Below are 8,576 nucleotides of genomic sequence, written 5' to 3'. Positions count from 1 at the left end.
AAAACAAAAAACAGAATACTATTCAGTGTTAAAGAGAAATGAGCTATCAAGCCACAAAAATACATATAGGAAACAAATGCATACAGCAGAGTTAAAGAAGCCGGTTTGAAAAAGCTACATCTGTATGATTCTACCTAAATGACATTCTGGAAAACACAGAAGAGCCACTTAAAAGATTAGTGATTGGTAGAGATTTGGAAGGAGGGAGGAAGGAATGAGTAGGGGGTGCACAGGGGATTTGTAAAGCATTGAAAATATTGTGTATGATTTGTAATTAATGGTAGATACATATCATTATACTTTTGTCAAAACCTACAGAACATACAACACAGTGACTCTAATGTAAATTACTAAGTACTTTAGTTAATAATAATGTATCAGTATTCTCATGCGTGTAAGGAATCTAAGATTCAAGATGGTGGGCAATGATCTATACACAAACTAGGTATTTTCTGTTGAATTTTTCTCTAAACCTAAAACTGCTTTAAAAAAAGTTAATTAATTTAAAACATAACCAAATAAAGGGCAATACGGAAAGGTATGGTTAAATGCACAGGCTTTGACGACTGTCTACTTTGTGTCTGAATTTGTTACCTCAAAGCAATGAAACCTTTGGAAGTTTATTTAAATCTTCTCAGCTCTGGCAGCCTGAGGCCAGCTGCCCTGGCTCACCCCTGTAATCCTAGCACTCTGGGAGGCCAAGGCAGGTGGATTGCTTGAGCTCACATGTTCGAGACCAGCCTGAGCAAAAGTGAGACCCTGTCTCTACTAAAAATAGAAAAACTGAAGCAAAAGGATCATTTGAGCCCAAGTTGGAGGTTGCTGTGAGCTATGATGTCATAGCACTCTACCTAGGGTGACAGCTTAAGACTCTGTCTAAAAAAAAAAAAAAAAAAAACTCAGCTCTGAAGTTTATGGTCAGCCTTTGCCGTACAGATATCTCACATATATCTTACACAAAGCAAGTCAACAATGCATATTTGCTAACCATTAATCTCCCTAGTTATAATTTTAACTGTTACCTAGGAACCTGTCTTTGGTTTAATTTCGGGTATAGAGCAATAATAATCAGGCTTTATCCTAACTTTTCAACTGTTTCTTAATATGAATCATCTGTCTACAAATGAATAAATTTCCAAAAGTGGACTGTAACAAATAAATAGTGAAAATCAACAATGAATTTCACATGGATTTGAATTATATAATACAATTTATATTACCATGAACATAGTGAAGAATAATTGTCAATTTTAATACTACATCTTATCCTTATCAACTTTATGAGATATGTGGGGTAGCTACAATCCCCATTTACAGCAGATAAAAAGACATTAGAACAATCTTTTGCCAAACTTGGTCTCAATTCTTTCAAATATCCTGTAAAACTCTGAGACTATCATTTGATTTCAAATTATCTCTAAAGTCATGGAAACTCACTGTGGTAAAATCAAATCTTTTTTTCTTTCTGATTAAATGGAGAGATGATATGTTTTAATAACATAAGCATGATGTAGGCCAATAATTTGTACTCTTTGAGCACTCAGGGGCTTCCTGTAACTCTGTCATGTATCCTACACTTTAATATAAAAGAGAAAGTAGGGATAATGGTGTTTGATGTTCTATTCTTTACAATTTTTTAAAAAGTTAAAACTGGCACCGTACAATCATTAAATATTATGATAGATGTAGGAAGGGAAGAGATTTGGAGTGACTGAACTCTTTTAAACACTAAAAATCTGTTTTTGATAATCAATCTTTTAAAAAGTAGCAAAAAAGCAAATTTTCTCTATTTGCAAACACATACTAAAAACAAGTACTAGGGATACTTTTTAAGCCTTAAATAACTATTTACCTATCCTAAATCTTGAAAAAAAAGTACATGAAATACATTAATATATGAGAGCTCAGTTCCAGAGTTAAAATATGCTATTATCAATATTTAAAAGAATATTTACTTTTTTATGCACTGTAGTTTAGTGTACATAAGTTAACAATTACTTCTGAAAACTGATGATTGGAATATGGCAAACTTGGGTACGTACTGCTTGTATGGCTACTGATTTTCTTGAGAATATCTGGAACTCTGTAGTCTGATTTCCTCCAGGGAATTATAAAAAATAAAGTCACAACCTTTACCCCTTTTCTGAAAACATATCTGATATCTCCCTTTAGAGATTTGAACATTTAGGCACCATGGTAGGGAAGTGAGGTCACAAGGTCCACTGAATTCATAACAGCACCATACCAAAGACACACTTCGGTCCAACCTCTTTGTTGCCAGTGGTCCTAACATAACATTAAGCTATGAAAAGCAAAGAATTCACATCCAAAGAAAACAGAAATAGTAGCTGAATTTGGTTAGTACTGGGCCCAAGCCTGACTGCATCTATAATGGGCTGTAAAACAGATAGCATCTGATTACTTTGATGTTCCAAAATACAGAAAGCATATCAATACATCAGGTGTAGTAATAGACACATGGGTAACAGTAAATATAAACATAATCCTAACTTCTTAATAGATGAGTGGCAAATTTCACAAGATTCTTCTTTCATGAAATTTATACAAGAACATCCTTGAATTTGCAATATGTTTTATGTTTTTTAAAAGATTCTACGAGTATAAGCAAAACTTTAGACTAAAGATTTAAAAAATTAAGCAAGTTATGACAGAATTCAAGATCCTTTAGTAAACTTTTCTGTTTGAATTAAACATTTTTTGTTGTTTTTATGTAAAACTTTAAAAGTATCACTCACTACATCAGTCATCCTGATGGCGGAAGAAACATTCATAGCACGGATAAAGCCCCTAGGGTTAATTTCAGACAAAGTAGAAAAATTCCTGGACCAGATATAACCTGATAATTAGACAGCATATGAATGCTAATCGTGAAGTGACAGATGAGACTTCAAATTCTTTACAATGTATTGGGACGAATGCAAAGACGAAAGTCAGGTCAGGATGAAGGAGGAAAACTGCAAATATTATTTTCCACTTACAACAGGCAAAAGTTAACACCTAAGCTTTGGGGTAGGAGTTATGACCAGGATTTGTAAAGATTGAGTTCAGGAGTCCACGGATGGTTGAAAGTCAAGTCATGACAAATTTTCTCCGCCCACGACCTTTAGCCCAGATGTTAATTCTTCCAATTGGGGCTCCCAGGAGGAGGAAGCTAGGGTCCACCCACAGAGGAGACAGCGTGACCTTTGCTCTAGTTTATCCTGAGACCGCAGAGCAGAGGCAGGAGGGAGAGGTGCCCACAGCTTCCAAGTGTGGCCCTGTCCGTTTCGCCCTAACTCCTCCACTCTTTCACTTATCCCCACCCGAAGTGCCCTCTCACCCGGGCAGGACAGCTTGGCGAGTGGCGCCAACATGTTCAACATCACCGAGACTCTGGATCCGACACGACGGAAGAAAGGCGGTCTGCGGCTCGCCGCTGGCGCAGGACCTCTAGGCCGCGGGGGGCGCCATCACCCTCAGCGCAGCAAGAACTCCTCCGCTGCAGTTTGCCTCGCAGCTCAGTCGACCGCTCTTGCTTCACTGCGTTCCCGCCTCCTTCTCGTTCTGCGCCGGCGCCACGCATGACACGCGGGCCAGCAGAGGCTTCCGGGTCAGGTACCAAATGAGAAACGGGAAAGACGCCAAGTCCCGGGGCGCCCAGGCAAGGTGACTCCGGAGCTTGGAGTGCTGGGGGAACAGCGCACAAGTCTTATTGCACGACGCACGCGCAGCGAAAGGCAGTGGAAGGCGGCGCGGCGCGGCGGTGGGGCGGGCGCGAAGGGCTTGCTGGGAGTTGTGGTCTTCTGCGCAAGCGCCAGCCGAGCCCCTCTGGAGGTCTGCGCAGGAGGGGGTGAATTGACTGACGTCTGATTGGCTGTCCCGAAAAATGAAAAGTCTTTGTGGGCCGAGGCAGGGACCCACCAGGAGACCGGGCGGGATTTCGGGCCCCAGGAGGCGGGGCTTCTGGACTTCGGGCGCGAGCGGTTGAAAGACTGTTGGTGTCGGTTCGGTTGCTCTGGTCCGTTTCGTCGTCCCAGCTCACCCCCATGGCTGACCCCGAGGAGTTGCGGGTTTCCTCACCGCCCGCGCCGCCTCCCTCTTCTCCTTCATCTTCAGACACCTCTTCAGCATCTTCCCCGGGCCTCCCAGTGAGTTTGGGCTGGCCAGTTCCGAGCAGGAGCAGCGGCCGAACGGTGGACCCACTGGAAGAAGTGGAGCTGCAGATCGGAGACGTAAGTCCTGAGTCTCCGGGCAGGTCCCGGACTACGTCGCCACTCGGCGCTGCTGGGCAGACGGGCAGCTGCAAGGAGTCGCCCACCCGGCCCCGCGACTACCCTTCTAAAGTACCACCCCACCCTAGCATTCTGTCTTTAGATTTAGTATTGTATTGGGGAATTAAGGGGTTATCTCTCCACCCCAAACTGTATTTTTTTTTTGTCTTGCCCTCTGGTTTCAATTATCCTCGGTAACCCGAAACCACCCAGTTCTGCGCCGCTGGGTGCTTGCTGTCTCTGCCCCCTCCACTCCCATCGGAGAACGGTTTAACTGCATGGATTCTCTTCGCTGATCCTGAGTTTAGGATTACGCTACGATTTCTTTACGTGGGACTCAGCCTGCTGTCCTAGTTGGCTACTTACCCAGAGCCAGCTGATAATGCTCTTGTCTGTCTGAGGCTTGCTCTGCGCGGGACGCAGCTGGGAGAACTTAGTCATGTTAACTGGCTTCGTTAGCGGTTTGGTGCGGGACTCCTCCCTATGATCATAATTAGTTTGGATGGTTTCTGTTTAATCTCCACTTCCCGGAAACCGACTCCCTCTCCTCCCAACCCTAACTCTCACACCGCTGGAGGTGAGGGGTTGGGGTATGGGGGTACGGTCTCAATTTCTGTATTTGTGGACTTGGACTCTTGAGTGGGTCAAGTGGGATGAGGTATGTACAGGGTGTAACTTTTCTGGGAAAACCTTGTGGAATAGACCGTTCTTTGCACATTGGAAACCGTGAACTCTTAGTATCTCGTTGCTCCACAGATAATTGTTCTTTTTAGAAGATGACTAAAGTGCTGATTCTGCGTTTATTTTTGTAGAATAAGACTGGTTACAAGTAACCTTGTAGACATGAATTGCCGATGTGTTATCTAGGAGCAATGTCATTGTATATAGAAAGTGAAGAAAAACATTTAATTAAAAAAACTGAATGTTCCACTAAGAGCTGGATATTTTCTGCATCTGTGTGTGATTTTGTTGATTTTATTTGTCAGAGCTCAGAGTATCTGTTCTTTTTTAAAATTTCAGATTAATATGAGGGTGGAAATGATTAGGTTACATTGTTGTGTTTGTTAGGTGCAGTCAAGTCTCTGTTGTCGTAGTGCTCTTCACCCAGGAGATGTGTCACATACACTGATATTGTGCCTTTTAGATGAGAGCGCACGCATCCCCTCACCCCTCCACCCCCGCAAACTTTCATTTAATTCAGTTTTTCTCTTCTGTGGGTATGTATTTGTCTACTGGCTTCATGTTAATATTAAGTACTTTAGATTCCTGCTTTTCCATTCTTGTGATTCTTTACTAAGGAGAATGTTCTCCAACTTTGTCCAGGTTAATACAAAAGATGTAAAGCCTCCTTTTTTATGGTTGAATAGTATTCCATGGTATACATGTACCACAGTTTATTAATCCATTCATGGGTTGATGGGCACTTGGGTTGATTCCACATCTTAGTGATTGTACAATTTTCTGCAAATGTCCTTATGATAAAATGATTTTTTTCCTCCTGGAAAGGAAGGGAAAGACAAATGTGAGTCTTTGATTCACATTTCTCTGATAATTAGGGATTATGAGCATTTTTTCATGTGTTTGTTGGCCATTTGTCTGTCATCTAATGTTCTTGTCTCTTGCACAGTGATAGATGGTATTGATAGATAGTGATAGATAGTGGTAAATACCTAGTAAAGGGATTGTGGGATCAAATGGAAGGTCTATTTTGAGTTCTTTGAGTTCTCCATACTACTTTTTTTTCTTTTGTAGAGACAGAGCCTCAAGCTGTTGCCCTTGGTAGAGAGCACTGTGGCATCACAGCTCACAACAACTTCCAGTTCTTGAGCTTAGGTGATTCTCTTGCGTCAGCCTCTGGAGTAGCTGGGACTACAGGCGCCCGCCACACAATGCCCAGCCATTTTTTTGTTGCAGTTTGGTCGGGGCTGGGTTCAAACACACCACCCTCAGTATATGGGGTCGGGGCCCTACTCACTGAGCCACAAGTGCCTCCAAATTCTCCATACTTCTTTCCAAAGAGGCAGTATTAGTTTGCAAACCCACCAACAGTGCACAAGTGTTCCTTTCTCTCCATAGCTGCTATAGCGTCTGCAGCTTTGGGACTTTGTGATGTGAGCTATTGTCACTGAGGTTAGGTGATAACTCAAGGTGGCTTTGATTCACATTTGTCTGATAATTAGGGATTATGAGCATTTTTTCATGTGTTTGTTGGCCATTTGTCTGTCATCTAACGTTCTTGTCTCTTGCACAGTGATAGATGGTATTGTTTGCTCTTTTTTATTATTGATTAATTCAAGTTCTCTGTATATTACAGTTATCAACCCTTTGTCAGCTTTGTAATATGCAACTGTCTTTTTCCATTCTGAATGAAATTTGTCTTTCCCTTAGCTGAGCAGAAGCTTTGTAGCTTAATTAAATCCCATTTATTTTTATTGTTGTAGTTGCCAATGGAGTCTTCATAAAATCCTTCCCCAGGCCAATATCTTTTAGAGTTTTTCCCACACTTTTCTTCTAGAATTTTTATCATTTCATGTCTTAGACTTAAATCTTTTATCCATCTTGAGTCAGTTTTTGTACGTGGTAAGAGGTACGGGTCCAGTTTCAGGTGATTATCCATTTCTCCCAGGACCATTTATTGAATAGGGATTCTTTTTCTCAGAGTAACTATTCTTTTATTTATATATTTTCATTGTTAACAGGTAAAAATAGTGGGCCTATGCTCATGTTACCCAAATATTGGTAAAAGTAGTCCATGATAAAGTCCTTCAGACACTTCTGGTACTTAGTGTCAAGTAGTCCAAGTCATCTTGTTGAGCTAAGTGAGACTCCAGTATATTTTCAGTTAAAAAACAGTACTTATTTTTCATGTCTCAAAAAATAATGGATATTTTTTAGCAGACACATTTCTTCATTTTATATTAAAGAATTTCTTAGAGTTCTTGAGAGAGGCACTGCTTTAGTTTGGAAATATGTTGCTTTTAAAGAAAGTAACTTAGACATTTGATTCAAAACATTAAGCTATTTTTAGAGTACATTTTTATAAAGTGAGATGAGGATTTTAAAACTAAACTTGACTTTTTTTTTTTTTCCCTTTAATTTCAGGCAGCATTTTCATTAACCAAACTTCTTGAAGCCACATCTGCGGTATCAGCTCAAGTGGAAGAGCTTGCCTTCAAATGTACAGAAAATGCACGTTTCCTTAAAACCTGGCGGGACCTTTTGAAGGAGGGCTACGATTCTTTGAAGCCTGACAACTGATTTGGCATGCTTGCTTGTTTGCATAATGACTAAAAATTCATACTTCCTCATATGTGATTTTGCACATGTAGAAGATGCTCTCTTTTTAGCAGTTTTGTGTACTCAGAATGAAATTTTTCTAGACTTTGTGAAAATTGAGTCCTGATTATTTTTGATGCTGACCAATACGTGTTTATCCTTAAATACTTTGTTTTCTAAACTTCCATAGAATTTTTTATGAAGGTTAATTTCATCAGTAGATGGTTAATAGTGCCACAGTGCTATGAGTAGCAAACTAGTTAGCCCATTATATGTTTTACAACAGGTTGGCTGAGTTTGACATTGAGGTTTATCTTATAGACCAAGGGAGGTAACTTTAAGGTTGCCAGTGGTAAATCTAGCTCCATTAGGCTATGTTTTCTGGAGCCATTGATTGTGATTTTTACTTTTAGACCCTAAAATAGTGTCAACACTAGCAAAATATTTGTTGAATAAGAGTTGACAAAAAATGAAAAGCTATATTTTTTCCCTATATTTAGCATGAAGACTAATTGTTTCTTTAAACAAATGTGTGACTTAGAACTTCATTGATTTAAAGGAAAATGTTCTCTTTTTTTAATGGGGATTTGAATTTTGGCGATATCTTTTGAAAATATAAATTTTTCCCCCCCTTCTATGACGTTTTTAAAAAAGTCTTCAGAAAATAAAAGACGGTCAGGAAAGAATGCATATTTTTACCTATTTATTCCTGTGACTGTTTTGATAGTTAATATTTTTTGTATCTGATATTTTTGTATCTTTGATTGCTGTCTTTAAAGTGCCTTATCAAATGTATGGCTCTGTGCTATTTTGGAGCTTTGCGAGTTGTTTATGTAGTAATTCTAAAGAATTTACCTTTTTAATTTTGTGAAGGCAAAAAGTGGAAACCAAGTAAACACATGCATATGTAAAAAAATAAAATAGAAAAAGAATTTACCTTTCAGTGTATCAAATTTAAATGCTTGTTTTCATATTATTTGATCTTAGTGACAATGTTCTATTTTGTTTGTCCTGTATCTTGTTTTTTTT

At 39.7% G+C, this 8,576-nt stretch overlaps 2 protein-coding genes across 2 annotated transcripts in view; one reads left to right on the top strand and one right to left on the bottom strand.

Annotated features, from left to right (window-relative positions):
* Window positions 1–3,661, bottom strand: part of ETFDH (electron transfer flavoprotein dehydrogenase) — a 41,761-nt gene extending 38,100 nt beyond the window's left edge. Inside the window, exon 1 of the mRNA XM_003794692.3 lies at window positions 3,341–3,661. Coding sequence (XP_003794740.1) covers window positions 3,341–3,383 — 43 coding nt within the window. The 5' untranslated portion in view covers window positions 3,384–3,661. The remainder of the gene's footprint in view (window positions 1–3,340) is intronic.
* Window positions 3,662–3,777: 116 nt separating this feature from the next.
* Window positions 3,778–8,078, top strand: CUNH4orf46 (chromosome unknown C4orf46 homolog). The gene is made up of 2 exons (XM_003794690.3): window positions 3,778–4,232; window positions 7,374–8,078. Exons 1-2 carry the CDS (start codon window positions 4,047–4,049, stop codon window positions 7,527–7,529), a joined length of 342 nt encoding a protein of 113 aa, XP_003794738.1. The 5' UTR covers window positions 3,778–4,046; the 3' UTR covers window positions 7,530–8,078.
* Window positions 8,079–8,576: the final 498 nt, after the last annotated feature.

The sequence above is a fragment of the Otolemur garnettii genome, unplaced genomic scaffold, assembly GCF_000181295.1.
Source record: "Otolemur garnettii isolate 467f Iridium unplaced genomic scaffold, OtoGar3 scaffold00085, whole genome shotgun sequence".
NCBI lineage: Eukaryota > Metazoa > Chordata > Mammalia > Primates > Galagidae > Otolemur > Otolemur garnettii.
This window is presented reverse-complemented; position numbering and strand designations above follow the sequence as displayed.